Source organism: Indicator indicator, chromosome 18 (genome assembly GCF_027791375.1).
Source record: "Indicator indicator isolate 239-I01 chromosome 18, UM_Iind_1.1, whole genome shotgun sequence".
Lineage (NCBI taxonomy): Eukaryota > Metazoa > Chordata > Aves > Piciformes > Indicatoridae > Indicator > Indicator indicator.
Window position 1 is genome coordinate 8,959,461 of NC_072027.1, and position 15,975 is coordinate 8,975,435.

The following is a 15,975-nucleotide window of genomic DNA, read 5'->3' on the forward strand; positions in this document are numbered from 1 at the left end:
TCACAGAGGAATGGCAGCTGTGGTTTGGCCAGAGATTGGTTCAGGATGCCTGAGTGGAGCTGTGACTGTGAGGCTGATCGAGGTAATGGCCTTTAGGCTGGGGAGCAGGAAATATTAACGAGCTGTTAATTATTCCTGGGTTTCTCTCTCACACATCCATCCCTGCACATACCCACAGACACAGGTCTGTGCAACAGGGTGTTGGCAAAATCTCAGACACCCAGGAAGGTGCAATTCTTTCTGCTATTTTCTCTCTTCCCTGTGGTCCAGAATTCCTAGACCCACCTCCCATTGTGTGCCACATACTCAGCTGCCATCTGAGCATCTTCATCTCCTTGTCCTTTTCGGAGCAGCTATGAATACTTCCCCTTCCTTGTAGTTCAGGTGGTGCAATCCCCTTGGAGAAAAACCATGTCCAAGGAATAGGTATTTACACAGTGTCCTTTGCTGTGGGCACTTGTTCCAGAATGCCAGGAGGCTGATGAGGGGTCAGAGCCCTCACTGCTCAAGCCAGGCAGTACTTCGTCCTGTTCTCAGCTGCTGGTATCAAGCCCTGCAAATGCTGAGCCTCTTGTAGCCCTGTGGAAAGCCAAATCCTGGCCTTTGCATATTGCCAAATTAAGCAAACCCAGGCCCCCATGGCAGCAGGTGCAGCAGATAAGTGACTAGGGCATAGCACCTGCAGCTTCCTCAGTGCCCTGTCCTGGACCAGGCACCAAAGCTTACCCAAGGAGTGCTGGCAGCTACCCCATGGCTCATTAAAATGCACAGGCTATAAAGGCAATACCTTGGACTGTAGAGACTGACAGGGATGATACCTCCAGGTGGTGTTGGAGGACTTGGAGTAGGAGGCAAGAAGGGAAACATGGGTTTGTGCCACGTGCTGGGCCAGGACAAGCTTTCTGTGGCAAGTACCAGACACAGGCAGAGACTGCCTCAGCCCAGCACCCACAGCCAAACAAACAGCTCCTGTCTCTCAGCAGGGCTTAGCAAGTGGGTCCAGAGCCACATGCATGTAGTCATGCCACCCTGAGAGCAGAGCTAGCTAAAAGCATGGAATGCCCACATCCATGGCATGCTACTTCCCTGCTTCTTAGGCTGAAACACTTAACAGGATTCAGAGACAAGCTGGAGCCCTCAGGCATGGGCAGTCAGAGCCAAGAAATCCAGCTAGGCAAAGAGAAAACAAATGAGTGGCACCCAGAAAACAAAGTGCACATCAGCTTCCAGGCCCCGAGGCTTTTGACACAAGAAGGGAAGTGTTTATCAGCTATCAACTGGGCATTCTCCAGAGCACAATGGGGAGGCAGCCGAGCTGCAGCAGGGCTGGCTGGGAGCGGGAGGGGAAGCCAGAGCCGTAGTGTTTCCTACAAGCAGAAGCAGGCACAGCTGCATGTGCATGTATTGCTAGAGGCTCTGGGAGATCCCTTGACATCCCACCTGCAGAAGAAACAGGTAGACATGGGAAAGGCTTTGTGCCTGCTAGAAATCAGCCTCTGTGAATAGCATCATCAACTGTTGTGATCTGGGAAAGCAACAGCCAGTTGTGAGCGTGCAAAAGAACAGATTTGTTTATGGCTGAAGCTCACAAAGCGCCTGACCTGTGAGATAATTTAGCTTGCAGAGCTATATGGTTTTTCCACTACAGAATGGAAAGAGGGAGCTTGTTTGTGAAAGGGCACCCAGGGCCAGACCTGCTGAGCAACAGAAACAGGCTCAGCAATATTCCACAGTGCAGCAAAGGAAATGAGAGAAAAAAGTAAAATACATCCAAGGGAATACAGAGATAAAAAGCAGAAGAGAAAGATAACTGCAAAGAAAGGTCTGTGGGGGCTGCTGAGAAAAACATGGCAATGGAAAATGATGTGCATATGGTTTCTGTACACCATGGCAAGAAAAATTGTTATCCTCAAGCTTCCAGAGCAGAAAAGCAAGGGAAGGAGCCCCCCTGTCAAATACATGGCTGAAAGTTTCTGTTATGCTCATGGGTGGCACAGCAGGCACTGCAAATTTGAAGAGAAACGAATGCCCAGACAAGCTCAGTCAAAGCAAGGCAGCTGTGTGCAGATCAAAGTCAAACACAGTGTCAAAATGGCTCAGGACATCAGGGGATTTGTGAGTGAACAGAAACCTCTTCAGCACTCTGGAAGTGAAGATGGCACAGCCCAAACAGGCCAGGCCACACACTTTGGTTAGTGCACTCAACACCAGCAGCTCACAAACCCAGTGCCACCAAACCTCAAAGGATGTCATTGTGCAGAAGAAAAACATGAGGCAGTGCCAAATGCAAGTGACATGCCATGACTTGCCTCCACTACCACAGAGTGAAGTACCCAGGATGGATTTCCAGCAGGAGGGGCCTTACAGAAATGGTACCAACAAAGAGAAAGGAAGGATTCATGCAATACAGGATCTGCCCAGGGAAGATGTACTGCACTGGAATTAAAATGAGGGAGGGAATGAAGTAAATTGGAAGAGAAGCTCCTGCACCAAGAAGGCAGAGCCCATCACCCATTCTCAGTCTTTCATGTGACATTTTCCTTCTCCATCAGCCCAATATAGACAGACACAAACCTGAGTTAAAATGCAAATGGAAGAACAAGACTGCCAGGAGCACCCCAGGCTGGCAGGACAATTCCACAGCAGATGAGATTCTGAGGTAAGGCACTGAAAGCCTGCACATCACAGTCCTGGCTTAGGTCTTCAAGGAGAGGCAGGAGACTGTTTCAACTTCAACAAAAGCAAGATGAAATTTTCAACAACTGTGGCACCATGGAAGGGACAGCTGCTGACTTCCAAAGGCAAAAGCCTTCCTGCCAAAAAGCAAATGCAAATCACCAGATGTCCGTTCAGAGACTATCAGGATGTGTAAAGTATCTAGCAGACAATCTTGCCTGAGTGTCTCTTCATCCATTGTATCCTTCCCATGAAAATACACCAGATATGCAAGATCAGGAGATTGCCAATCTGAGATGAATACTGAGAGCACGGAGGGACATGACATCAAAAAGTAGCTACGTGCTAGTTTTCAAGGCAAGTTTGGAAAGAATATGAGAGCAAACCATACTGCTAGGATCCATGCCTACTGGTTTATCAAGACAGCATCAAGGAGATTTCAGAAGAAAAAATCTGTCAATCTAGGTCAAGCTGTTCAGTCGGACACGGAAGGAAAGGACAGACAGAAGCCAGAACAGATTCACAAATCCCTCTCCACAGACAGAAGCCAGAATATATTCACAAATCCCTCTCCACAGAAGCAGCCAGGTGCAAACCAGGCCATATCATCCCCAAAGACTGGAGTTTCTGGAGTAGCAGATAGCTTCTAAAACAGACACAATAGGATGCAGGCACAGAGGACAGAGAAATGGCTCAGAAGGCAATGAGGCTTCTGCCAAGTCTGGCTGCCTGGGGATACACAACATCCCAGCACCTAGAGGTGCTCCAGCATGGCCTGCCCCAAGTGTAGCCACTTCACCACAGCATAGAGTGTTTTATTCTGTCAGATCATAAGATGGACAAGATAGGAAAGCCCAGCTAGTGCATTAGGTAGGTCTGGAATAGACTTCAGAGGAACAAAAGCCTCATACACTAGAGTCACATAGGAACTTCCGCAAATCCTTCCCAAAACGCTGGAGCAAGATGGCTTTTAAACCAATTAGTATTGAACTAATGCTTTGGGACCAAGCTTGGCTTAAACCATGGACAGCAGTAAGAAAAAGTCATGCTGCAACTTGAAAAGCCAGCTGCAAAGAACTGGAGGTGTCCCAGGCAGAACTGAACCTCAGAGTCAGGATAAACGCTGCAGCCATTGCTCCCTACACAGCGATGCACATTCATGCAGCCTTCTGTGGCCCCAACACCACTGTCACAGCAGGTGCAAAAGAAAGGGAAAACAACCAACTCACAACAGAAAAACAAAAGCACCACCCCAGAACCAGTGCACAAAGGGGATTTGGTTATGTAAGAACTCATTCTTCCTTTCTCAAAAGCCGTCTGGTGCTCAGAGGCTTCGTTTCTTTGTATTCATCCAAATTCCTGGACTGTATCCCAATAGCCTTCATGGCAGCCAGCTACAGAGCCTTTTTTAATTTTTCCCCTCTCCTGTAGTGTGACAGGATTTGTTGGCTCTTGTGCTGTTTCCTACACTTGTCTCCAGTGCTGTGGGAGCCTCTTGCTGCCAGGTTTCCTGCCTGTGTTTCCAGCTCAGAAGAGCTGTAGCTGTTGGGACAGCATGCAGGAGCTCAGGAACTATAAGCAGCTTAACTGGGACCCTTAGTGCACCCTGACCCCATCGTATTTGTCTTCAGAGCTGGGACAAGACAGGAACATGGAACTCATTGCCCATCAGCTGGTACCCAGGAGAGCCACAGTTGCCCTTCCATGTGTTCCTGCTCCTAGCCTGCATGGTTTCTACCAGCTGTGTGCTTGGAAGGGATAATGGGTTTTGTACCATGTTTACCAGCTCACTCTCTGCTCTCTCCAGTTCCAGAGAGATGTTTTTTCCTGGCAAAACCCAGCAGAGAATCCAGCACTGGTCTCCTCAGTCTTGCAAAGTGCCTACAAGAGCATCAAGTGAGTCTGGAGTGCAGTGCTGGTAAGTCCTTGGGTGGCTGACTCTTGCCTGATGCCATCTCAGCACAAAAAAAAAAAAGTAAAATATTTACTCTCAGATGAGATTTTTGGTTTGCATCTGGCTCACTATTCCCTGTCCACAGTCATGGGCCACTTCCCATCTACCCTGTTCTTCCTCTCTTGGTTTTGCTTCTCCTCTCCCTGAGGGACACAGCAAGCTCTTGGGGCAGGGATGGCAGCAGTGCAGACATGACCCCAGTCCATCACAGGGACAGGCTGCACTGCACTGCTGCTTGCCTTAGGGTAGCACAGGGAAGGTTAATTTCAGCACATGCAGTTGCAGTTAGTGACTCTTGGATGATTGCTCAGTCTTCCAGCATCACCCTCTGATAGGCCTTCTGGCATACATATTTATGATCCCAATTATCACTGAAAGAAAACCCAGGGTGCTGTGGAAATAAATGATTTTTAATCTAAAGTGCCCACTTTACATACTTCACCCACCTCTGCTTAGCAGAACAGCTGGTGTTTACCAACTTCTCATTATTGTTCCAGGCAACATAAGATGCTGGCTGGAGAGGTCCAGCCACCTCTGAGATAAGATGAGCTCAAGTTTATCTCTGCCTGAGGCTCTCTGCTCTTCCACATCACTGATGTGCCTCCAACAGAGGCAGGCTGGAGGCCAACCTCTGCCAAAGTCCAAGGCTGATAGAGATGAAAAAATGATGTCACACCCATGGACTCCAACTACAAAACCTGGGCATTCAAACCTCAGAACAGCTCTGTGCAGCCACGGTGTTTAGCAGGGGGATTAAAGCAGCTGTGGTTGATCCCTGTGGCGAAGGCTTCCACCCACACCCTGGGTCTGTGCAGCACACCACTGAAATTCAGGCTCCCGTTCCAAGCAGCAGACACTCTCCTTGTCCAGCTGCCAGGCTCTGACTACTCAGAGAGGGTTTCTTTCCCTCATTTAACTCACAGGATCTGAGGTCTGCAGCAGAAGAAGGCTGGGTTGGACCTGGATGATACATATGGGAATAGAAAGGTTTCTCCCCAGCTTCCGTCCAGCCCGGCCACAGTGAAAATTTCCAGTTTTGTAGAGAGAAGGAATGATGAAAGATGTCTGCTGATAATAATTATTATTGTTGAGTGCAGTATTTCTGCAGGAAAGAGTGGTTTCCATGTAAGCTCAAAGAAATCTGGCTACCTCTACACTTCTGTCCATATCTGCAGTTCCACTTATCAGCACTTCCTTTTTGCTTATGCCTCTGGAGGTTCACACCAGAGATGAGAGGATCCAACAATTATTCTTGTCATGGCATTGCCACTGTCCAAGGATGAGCATATGTTAAAGAAATCCAGTCCCTCTTTATTCCAGACCTTAAGTGGCCCCCTGAGGCATTAAGCAGAAATGGAGTCAGTGTGCCAGTATTGGCCCTGGGGTAGGCTTACACCAGGACTGGCAGTGCTGGTGCCAGAAGGGTTGCACTGGTGAAAGGTGGGGGTGAGCCAGGTCAGCACCAGGTCCAGGAGCCATCATGCAGAAGCACTGAAGCTGAAGCAAGGTTTCTACAGCACCCTTCACCCTTTGGAAGCACTGGAAAGGAAGGTGCTGCTTTTAGCAGCCGTGTGAAGGCATGAGCTGCTGCACGTGGTCCCCACCAGTCCTATTTCCAGCTTGGCTGGCTGAGCACTGAAGGAAGGAAAACTCCTGAGACCAGGCATGGAGCAGATAGTCACATGCAGCTCAGAAATAAGTCACAAGCCACAGCAAGATAACACCAGGTGTAAGAGACTTGATCCATCCTTTCCCTTTCCCCTATTTCTTCCTCCATCTGCTTGGGCTGGCATTAGTCCTGGTAAAGGAGAGCTGGACACTGGTGACCACTGCCTACCACAGGATAAATAGCCTTGAGGTTTCTACAGTCCTGCTCTTCCAACCTTCTCTTGGAGCACCATCAGAGCTCTGGCCATGCTCTCCACCCTGCAGCACCTTGGGACCTTACATGGTCCCTCTCTGTATACAGACACAGGTGCTCCCTGATGGGTCTGAAAGACAGACAGCTCCCAGACACCATGCCCTGGGAATGATGGACAACATCACCCCCACCAAGGAAGGAGTGAAGGACCCAGCCTGGCTCCCCCAGGACCTGAGTCATCACCTGGTGGCATCCTCTGGCACCAGACCATCTGTTTCTCTGCACATTAGACTGTGCTGGTGGCTAGAGGGATCCAATATCCTCACTCTCCCTTGGGCACAGGCCCACCAGGAACTGGTGCACATCACTGCCCACTTTAAGTTTCACTTTATTTCCAGCCCACATCTCCAGAGATCTCTTCCAACCCCTACCATTCTGTGACTCTGTATTATCATGGAGCTTAACTAGCCCTAGACACCCTGACCTCTTGGAAAACAGCCCAGCTTTGTCACAGAGTATAGGAGAAGGCTGGGGGACAACAAGGGGGAAAAAGAGATTTTATGGAACACTCACAAGGAGAGTCTTCCCCCTCACTCCCCTGCCACCCCAGACACCACAAATTTGTTTGCTGTGATTTAAAGAGTACACATTTGCCTAAAAACCAATGCCCAGATCCACAGTCCCTGCAAATCAGACTGACTACTTCATGGAGCTTAGCTGATTCAGACCAGCTGAGACACTGACCCTCTGTGTTTAAACAAAGCTCATTTTTTTTCTCCCTGGTGCTAGGCAGAATGGCCTCGGGTTTGGCTCTGGGATAGATATTCTAGTGAGAATGCTCTCTGCATGACTCATCCTCCACTGAGCTTAGCTTTGACAGGAACCACAACAGTCACAGGCCCCTGGTCCCCAAGTGCAGATCCTGGCCAGCAGTGCAGCACCAGCCACTACAACCACTGGTAACAAGAGTCCTGCTGGGATGCCTGGGTAACAGCCTCGGGGTGGTCTTGGGCCTCATCTCATGGACCCAAAGGAGGGTCCTCTGCTGAGGACCAGACAGTCTGGGTACAGCAGCTGGGTTGGACAACATCCCTAAGCAAGCTGCAGAGGACGGCAGGGGAGAAAACAGGGCAGGGCATTTCTGCACTATGCAGAGCCTTAAATCTTCCAGAGCCACCAAAGCTTCCCTCTGTCTCCTTCCTCGACAGCCTGATAGCCAGTTGTCAGCCTGCCTTCTGGTGTGAAGATGTGGGACTTTGCTTTTCCCTGTGTATGAAAGGCACAAGAGGAACTGACCTGGAAAACTGCTGCAAAGATCCTGCACTAGCACAGTGAGCACCAGACACCTGGTCTGAGAACAGGCAGCCCCATGGAGTGAAGCAGGAAGGTTTGGGGGACCAGTTCTCCCTGAGCTTGCTGTATTTCAAAGTGGGCAAAGACCTGCCTCCTCTGAGCTCAGGGCTGAGCCTCCCCTGATGGCATTGCAAGAACTTTTGGTAAACAAGCAGTAACTTGCTCATTGCCTCTGTGATGGAGCCTAGAGGGTATAAGACAGGGAAAATGAACTCAGTGTTTGCAAAGAGCAGCAAGGACAGAAATGTTCCACATTTAGCATTTCCAAGCAGAGAAGTATATCAAGGAGGTGGAAGGTCTCCCTGTGATGCTCCAGCTGGGTTTCTGGCCACTGGCTGTCAGAGAAAAGAAACGAGCTGGAAATCCTTCTTATTCTTCACTCTGCACCAGTCCAGACCGAGAATCAGGTCTGTGTAGCTGGGAAGCAGCAGTCTCCTGTGTTAGGCTGCAAACATGGACATTTATTGCTCTCTGGTGGTGAGACAGGCTGTGGAGGAGAGCTGTGTCCTGCTCCTGGTGCTGAGCAGCAGCTCTCTGGAGAAACCTCCTCGGTGCCTCCTGCTCCCTGTGCTGAGGAGTTTTTGCTTCTCCTCCAGCCGTGCAGCTCAGGGCACTAGAAGCTTGCTGCCTGCATGCTGGCCAGCTCCTCCTTGGGCTGCCGATGGCACAGCAAAGGCTGTGCAGCTGCATCTCCCTGCCAAAAGGCCCCCTGAACCCTGCCAGCACCTCTGCCCAGGGCTCTGGCTAGCTGCTGGAGTGCAGACCCATGCTCCCAGCCTCTCCAGCCATTCCCCAGTGCTCCTGCATCCTACGGGGCTCTGCAGCCTGCAGAAGAGAGGCTGGGCAGGGTGCAGGGCTGCAAAGCCTGGGCCAGGTGAGGACTGTGCTCTTTTCCTGTGCAGGACCCATAGCATACCCACACATGGGCTGTGGGGCAGGAGAGGCCACCCTGGTTGATCCAGTGCCAGAACTAAGGCAGGGCTGGGGGTCCCAGCTGCCCCAAGCAGCTGCCTACCTGCACAGGGGCTCATCCCCAGGAGAGGCTTGACCAGCCCTTTCATTTCTCCTCTCCCCAGCTCTGCCTCTCAACCATCAAAAGCTTCAGAGGTGCTTTGTACCAAAGAGGTCCAAGGCTCTCTGGCCAGGAGGTATGAGTCACAGACCTCTACAGAGCAGACAGGACAGAAACCAGATAGGAATAAATAAAGGAGTTGCTATTCAAATTGAAACACATTTGGGTGGGGCTGAGCTGCCCAAGGGACCTGAGGTGTGTGTGGCAGCTGGGGGAGGACAGGCACTGCAGCACTTTCCTGTCCCCAACCCAGGCAGGGCGGTCACGCTCCTGAAATGCCATCTGTCTCTCAGCCTCACTGCTCCACACACTCCAGCACCACTGCCTGGATGCCCAGCCTTGATGTGCCACCTGGGCTGTGGTGCATAGCCCTGTTCCCAAAACCTGAGGGCGGGGTTCCAGGTGCTTGGTCCCTCTCCTGTCCAGGACAAGAAGACCAAACGCTGCCAGTTCCTCAGGACACGGTGCAGGACCTCCTGAGCCAGTTCTTCTGGAGAGCATGTGCACCCATGCCAGCAGCACAGCAGGTTGCTTGAGGGTTTGCACTGGAATCCCCAGGGTGGCAGGGCAGTCAGACAACATGGCCACCTTCGCTCAGCCACCTGGGCCGGTACGTGGCACAGCCTGGTGGGGCCCCGGGGATGTCACCCAGCTTGGCACGAATGAGTCCTTGCAGCTCCTGGTCTCCCAGCTCAGTTGCTGCAGCAAGGGCCAGGAGGAAGTAGGCTGCTGCATCCTGTTCATCCTAACGGTAAAGACCAGGGCAGGCATTAGGAAGTGGTTTAATTGGAGGTCACAGGGTATAAGAGAGCTGGAACAGAGCCTGGTGGTTCCAGGCACAACCCAGGGACACCTGACTTCATTGAAATGGCCTCTATATAGTCACAGCTAAGTGCCAGCACTCCTTCCCTAATTGCCTTTCCCTCTTCATACCTGGTTGTGCCAGCATTGTGTGCATTTATCTGCTGAAGCTGCAGATAGGATGCAGCCAGCTACATGTGGGTCTGCTCTTCCAGCAGATGTGATACTCCACCTCCAGCTCTCCATCGAGGCCAGAATATCCAACACAGCATCATGGAGAGGTTTCCTACCTTCAGTTTGTGCAGGGTCATGTTGCCAAGGTGGCAGTACACCTTGCAGTAGTACAAGGCCTCTCCAGAGCACTGCAGCAAGGGAGGACGCAAGGCAAGTGTCTTCAGGTAGCAATCTTCTGCCATCTCATACATATGCAGGAAATAGTAGACTGTAGCCAGGCGGTGGAATGCAACCAGCTCTTGCAGCTGATCTCCTGGAAAAGAGTGGCTGATACAGTCAGCTTGCAGTGTGCTCACACCACATCCCCAGCCTGGCATGCTGAGCTGCTTGGGATGCATTTGTTCAACAGCCTAAGGGCACAGGCTCTTCATAAAGAGACACTGGGTTTGAAGATCACGGTATCACAGCGTGTTAGAGGTTGGAAGGGACCTCAAGAGATCATCAGGTCCAACCCCCCTGCCAAAGCAGGATCACTTAGGGTAGTCTGCACTAGGAATGCATCCCAGGTGTGTTTTGAAAGTCTCCAGGGAAGGAGACTCCACAACCTCCCTGGGGAGCCTGTTCCAGTGCTCCATCACTCTCACTGTAAAGAAGTTTCTCCTCATGTTGAGGTGAAATCTTCTATGTTCAAGTTTGAACCCATTGTTCCTTGTCTTATTACTGTGCACCACTGAAAAGAGCCTGGCCCCATCCACTTGACACCCACCCCTCAGGTATTTATACACATTGATGAGATCCCCTCTCAGTCTTCTCTTCTCAAGACTAAATGATGGTTCAGAGAAAACAGCCATGGGCAGGGGTGCTAATACCAAGGCTGGACAGATTGCCCAAGGAGTGCATCATCCAACCTGAAGATTCTTTGGTTGCTGGAAAGGGCTGTTACAAGACTGGGTCCATCTCAGACACCTATGCTGGTATTTTGCCCATGCAACCCTATTTCTGTAATGGGAAGGGGTGAGTTTATCAGAAGAGCCAAGGGCAGAGAGGAACTGTTGAGTCCTGTGCCTTCATCAGACTTGCCATGCTCTGCTGGGTGGCAACAGAGGGCTCCTCTGTGGCTGTCATGCAGTTTAAAAAGGGAAGTGGCCTTAAAAAGATGTTACCACTTAGGATAAAAATAGGTCCAGCAGTCTTATGAAAGCAGGAGATCCCCCTGCATGTGCACATTCTTCTCATCCAGAAAGGCAACTGCCCACACCCTACAGGCATGCACCACTCACCAACCCTGATGCTCAGCCTGGCTGCCAGGGTGGCAAACTCCAGCGCCTTCTCGTAGCCCTGCAGCCCGATCTGCAGCTCTGCCAGCTTACTGAACAGCCGTAGCTCTGTCCTTGTGGCCTTCAGTTTCCTGGCCAAGGGCACAGCACCTCCCTGAGGAGAGAGAACAGAGCACCCACAGTGCTCCTGGAGGTATTGATACAGCACTGCCCACAGAGAGGTGATCAAGCAGCAGGTGATGGACAAGCACTTGGCATGGCAGGCAGATGGTGGGGTGTCTGAGTGCTGCAGATTCAGGTTCTAGTCCCTTGTTTCTCTTGAAAATGAGTTTCATATGCCAGAGCATGGTTCTCAAAACTTGAGAGTTTTGCTTACTCATGCTTAGCCTTTCTTTGGTGCCTGAAATTCTGTGTGCATGTCTCCCAGAGTGGCCAGCTCACACCTAACACTGCCAGCATTTGTAATGTAAGGACCCTGCTCCCACCTCCCCCATGACCTCCAGGGTGAGCTGCAGCCGCTGCAAAACATGCCTGTGCCCCAGGCTTGCCCCCTGCAGCAACGTTTGCATTCTGGCACACTCATAACCACCCCATCCCTCTCCATTCTCCATCCCTCGAGGCTGGCCACACAGTGCTGCAGCCAGCCCTGAGGCAAAGCTCCCCATGGCCATCACCTTGCATGGACACAAGGACAGAAATGCTCGGGGGGGGGGTGGGGTGGGTGTCAGTACCCTATAAAACTCCACTGCTCGATCTCTGTTTCGACTGCCATCAAAAAAGGTATCACCTGCTTTTTCATAGAGATCCATGGCCAAGGAGAAGTTCTCCCATTTCAGAGCAGTCTGAATGGCTGCCTAGAAGGAAAAGGAACTAGAGTGAGACTTGGAAAGAGATGTTTGCACATAGACATTGGTGTGATTAAGTAAAACCAGCTCTCTTCTCTGCTTTGGGCACATGAAAGGACGTCCTAACCATCAGTAGAAACTGTTCCCTTGAATGAGGGAGCCCTAAGATTTTTATAAGCTGCTCTTCCTCTTTGTGGCTCAGCTGATAAAATAATGCTAGAGATGGAAAGAAGCCAGAAGTCTTCTACTCCAAGGAGAGGTAAGGTCACGGGGAAGTGCTTGAAGACAGAAACAGCTCCTCCTTCCAGCAGCAGGTTTACACTGGTCATAAGAACTTTTCCTTCTAAGTTTTCCAGCCCCAAAAGGCTCCTGCTGAGGAGTTGTGATGGGAATGCAGCTAGCCAGTGTAAGAATGGGACAGTGTCAGCCACGTCCTCCATACCTGAAAGTACATTTCCACCAACTCATCTTCCTGCATTAGATAGTAGAGCTTTCCTGCCTGCAGCCAGGCCTCTGCTGCTTTCACAGTCTCCTCAAGGTCAATGAAGATCCTTAGACTCTGTTTGGTGCAGTCCAGGGACTGTCTCAAAGCCCTGTGATGGTAACAGGTAAAAAGCCACTGCAGAGACATCACAGGACACCCCCAGCAATCATCTGCAAAGCCACCACACCACCTCCCCATGGGCATTCCTGTCTTTCCTGACTACAGCTGCCAGAAGTTAGAGACAAACGGACAGCCACAAGTCTGAGCAATGTGTCCTGGCAAAATTGTGGCAGTCTCTATGCTTTAGTGCATGCCTGTGGATCATCTGGCAACCTTAGACCATCCTGGAACCCCAGTGCTCAGCACAGCCCCCCAGAGGAGCTGTTCCCCATCCCTACTTGTTTCAACTGATAAAGAGGGTTGTGTCTAGGTCCTCTGCAAGCCCATTTTGCCCCCTACACTAAGTCCCAAAGTCCAACTATACATGGGAGTTAGGCAGGGAGTGATTGCACATTCAGTTTCCAGACAGCATCAAGCACCCAAAACCACATCCCTCCCCACTGTTTGTCCCTTAGTGTGGTCAAAGAGGGTTATGTGTGAAAGACCTTATAACCCCCTTTTCAAGCCTCTGGTCACTAGAGGACAAAGGGACAGGCAGCAGTATGAGCTAGCATGCTGGACATACTGCCTGCAGAAGGTAGCTGTGGCAAAAGGAGCAGTGGGCAGTGCCTAGGGTATGTTTGTTTGCTTGGTGTCTGGCCTGCTGGCAACTGGGCTCCAGCTGTCCCTGGAGTTCAGGGAATGGGGTGCTTTGTGTTCTTAAATAGCACCATTCACATGACAGGCATCTGCTTCCTAAATACCTTCCCTCTGAACTCACTGTGACCTAGCATGGGAAGGTTAACAGCCAAGTTAATGACAGCCTCTGCCCATTTGTCCTTCTGGGACACGGGAGATAGCTCTCCACGGTTTCACACATTTGCCTTCAAAGACTGAAGAAAGTCTGTGGTCTGTCCAAGTCTCTCTCCCTTCTTGCCTGATTTAATCAGTCACCTGCATGTGTCAAGTAGCAGATTGAAGCTGAGCTGATACAGGGTCTTAAGTACCTCCCTGGGGAAAATATTCCAGCAGGGATAGGAAGGGCAGATTCAGGAGCTGGAGGCTGAAGCCAGACTTATTCAAGCAACAGATAAGGAACCTATTTTTACTGGTGAATGGTGATTAATCACTGGAATAAGCTTCCAAAGGAAGTGATGAATTCCCTGTTGCTGGATCCTCTCTGGACTGGCTTTCTGGAAAACTGTGTTTGGCCAGATTCTACTTCTATCCCAGCTAACAGGTCCCCACCTCTGCTCAGGGACACCCCAGGAAAGCCACTGCTCTTGCTTTGGGTAAACAGGGACCCCACTCCAACAGCGTCTGACAGCCACAGGACTTACTCAGATGTGCCCAAAGCCTGGTAGAGCTGGCTGAGGGTCTGCTGGACATTGCCTTCCATCTCTCTGTCATGCAGCTGCTGTGCCAGAGATACCCAGTGCTCATGATAGGTGATGCAGGCCTGCAGATTGGGGGACACTTTGCTGTAGAAATGGCAGAGAGACTCAGTGATGTGAAGCTGACCTGCACGGCAGAGAGAAGGGAAAAGGACAGGTCAGGGAACTGCATTAGGGACCTGATAGAGTGCTGCATGGAGGTGAATGCTGCCCTGGCTCCCACCAGTAAAGCTGTACTCACTCCTCACGTTATGCCACTTCAGGGCAAAACCCAATGCCAGTTCATAACAGAGTTTGCCATCTTCAGTCCTCTGCCTGTTCACCATGGCCTGTGCTAGCCACAGCAGCACCCACACCAGCTCCATCTCCAGGTCTTCAGTGCCCTGGAGTTCTGCATAGAGTTGAGCTGACTGGAGCAGGTAGAGCTCAGACAGCTGGCTCGCCCCACGCGAGAGGCTCAGCTGCCCCAGGTTAGCCAGGGCGATAGCCTGGTTCCTCCTGTTCCCAGTCTCCTTGGCTTTGTGCAGAGCCCACAGGTAGTTCTCTGCAGCCTTTTGCACCTGCCCTTCTCCTTTGAGGGCAATGGCCAGGAGGTTGTGCACAGCTCCCCCCTGAGTCATGCTGTCTGTCCTGTGCAGAGAGTGCAGGAGCTGCCACAGGATGTCTGCGGCGGGGCTGGGCTGGCTGTGCAGGAGATACATCCACCCCAAAGAGAGGGAAGACTCAAAAGCCTCCTCCTCACCCATCAGTCTGCCCAGGCTTACAGCTGTGGCTGCATAGCAAACTGCCCCGTCCAACACACCATGCTGGAGGTACATCTTAGACAAGATGGCACACAGTGTCCTCTGGATGGGCACTGCTCTGCTCCTGCAGGAGAAATGCAGTGCTTGCTTGAGATAGAAACAAGCCAGTGCTGGGATGCTGCTCCTCTCCAGCTGGCTTCCCAGGAGTTTGGAAGTATTTTGGAGGATGAAGCCAGCTCTCCAAATGGGTGTCGGTACCCCCTTGACACCACTGGGAACAAACAACCTGGCGGCGGCCAGCGCAATATTTGGCAAGTACTTCTTGTCATACAGGTAGCTCAAGATGGGGGTGGCATCCAGTGAGACAGAACTAGGGTCTGGGCTTACTAAAGTGGTGGTGAGACGTTGAAGATGCTCAGCAAAGGGCAGCACTTCATCATTTTTGCCCAGCTGTAGGAAGAGCTTGACAATAAGGAAGCAGACCCGTGTCTCCAAGGGAGCATTACCCACAGCAATGGCTTCCCTCAGGATGTACATCATGACTTCCAGCTCATTCCCAGAGCTGAAAGAGTGGCCAGGCAAGCAGACAAGCAAGGCCACCATTTTCCCCAGCAGGGATGCGAACTTGTGCTTCATGTTCTGTTTCAGGTAGATGGAGGCAAGGTTCACATGCAGTGCAGCCAGCAGAGGTAGGTCCCCAAAACCCCTATCCAGATTGCTCATGGCTTCCTCAAAGTAGACTCGAGCCTGGGACAACTTGACCTTTTTGATGCAGAGCTTACCCAAGAGGAAACAGAGCCTGACATGGGCCCAAACTGAATGAGTCCTCTTGGCCCAGTTTCTAGATGTCTCAAGGTACAAAACCAGTTCATCCTCATCAGAGAAACCATAAAAGGTGGAGTTGAGAAAGGAAAAACTGAGATCGTAGAGGCTTTGGTAACTGGGCACATAACTGTCTTGGTTAAGGAAGGTCAATATGGGGTCAAAGACATCAGCATCTTCCATATGTCCAACATTCAAGTCAATAAAGAACTTGGGATCATCAAAGTCATCCAGCTTCTCCAGGAGAACATCTTCCAGTGTAGCAGGAGCTGACTCACTCCCTGGGCTAGACAGCTCAGAGGTGCTCGTTGTAGCCAAGTCATTTATTTCCTCCCAGGACTGGAGCAGCTGAATGTCCTTACAGCCACGGAGAACAGCCTCTGGAAGCAACAGGAAAACCATAGTTGGATGTTTCCCCAT

At 51.1% G+C, this 15,975-nt stretch overlaps 1 protein-coding gene across 1 annotated transcript in view; it reads right to left on the reverse strand.

Annotated features, from left to right (window-relative positions):
* Positions 1 to 9,487: 9,487 nt before the first annotated feature.
* Positions 9,488 to 15,975, reverse strand: part of SH3TC2 (SH3 domain and tetratricopeptide repeats 2) — a 40,426-nt gene continuing 33,938 nt past the window's right edge. The window contains 7 exon segments of the mRNA XM_054389380.1: positions 9,488 to 9,661; positions 10,008 to 10,204; positions 11,172 to 11,322; positions 11,900 to 12,022; positions 12,456 to 12,606; positions 13,937 to 14,117; positions 14,232 to 15,935. Coding sequence (XP_054245355.1) covers positions 9,488 to 9,661; positions 10,008 to 10,204; positions 11,172 to 11,322; positions 11,900 to 12,022; positions 12,456 to 12,606; positions 13,937 to 14,117; positions 14,232 to 15,935 — 2,681 coding nt within the window.